We start from the raw sequence: 716 nt of genomic DNA, 5'->3' as shown, positions 1-716 counted from the left end.
ATTTCCATAGATTTCTCAATCATATTTAATACCTACTCTAGAAATTATATTAATAAATGGTTATATATTTAGTCGCATTAAATATATTTTAAGAATAATTTGGGACTGAGACGAAACATAAGAAACTAACCTTGGTCGGGGGATTCAAGGACACATGGTTTGAGGTTCGAGTGGAACCAGCAAAAAGAGAATTTGGAGCAACGAGCTCCCATGTATATGTGCAAGCTAAGAGTGAAAAAAAAATGGAGGAGGAGGAGGAGGGTGATGGTGATGAATATGGCTAAATGATCATGGAGTGCTTATTATTGTTGATGAGAACGCATGCATTTTGGTGTTATGATTCTTCTGTGAGAATAAATGGAAATAGTTTATGTGGCGATTCAAAAAGGTTTCTACCTACTGCTACTTATCTACTTTTAGGTTGTTTCAAGAACTATTTGAAATTTCAAAAATATTATTTATATATTAAATTTAGCGACTAAAATTAGTTATTATATATTGTGTAACTTATTTTTAATATGTATTTGTATTTTAATGTATATTTTATACTAGAAATTAATTTTAATGTACGTGTAACATGATTATTAGAAAGAGGAATGTTAGGATAGCAGTTTTTGTGATTTGTAGCCATCAATTAGTTATTATTAGTATTTTTAATGATGTGAGATTACATCTAATAATGTAAGATTACTCACTTTTTTTTTTGTTGGTTAAGT

General features: G+C 28.9%; 1 protein-coding gene across 1 annotated transcript in view; it reads right to left on the bottom strand.

Moving 5' to 3' along the window:
* Positions 1-378, bottom strand: part of LOC107625650 (probable serine/threonine-protein kinase At5g41260) — a gene marked incomplete in the record, with an annotated part of 5,416 nt that extends 5,038 nt beyond the window's left edge. Inside the window, 1 exon segment of the mRNA XM_016328346.2 lies at positions 131-378. Coding sequence (XP_016183832.1) covers positions 131-212 — 82 coding nt within the window.

Source organism: Arachis ipaensis, chromosome B02 (genome assembly GCF_000816755.2).
Source record: "Arachis ipaensis cultivar K30076 chromosome B02, Araip1.1, whole genome shotgun sequence".
NCBI lineage: Eukaryota > Viridiplantae > Streptophyta > Magnoliopsida > Fabales > Fabaceae > Arachis > Arachis ipaensis.
This window is presented reverse-complemented; position numbering and strand designations above follow the sequence as displayed.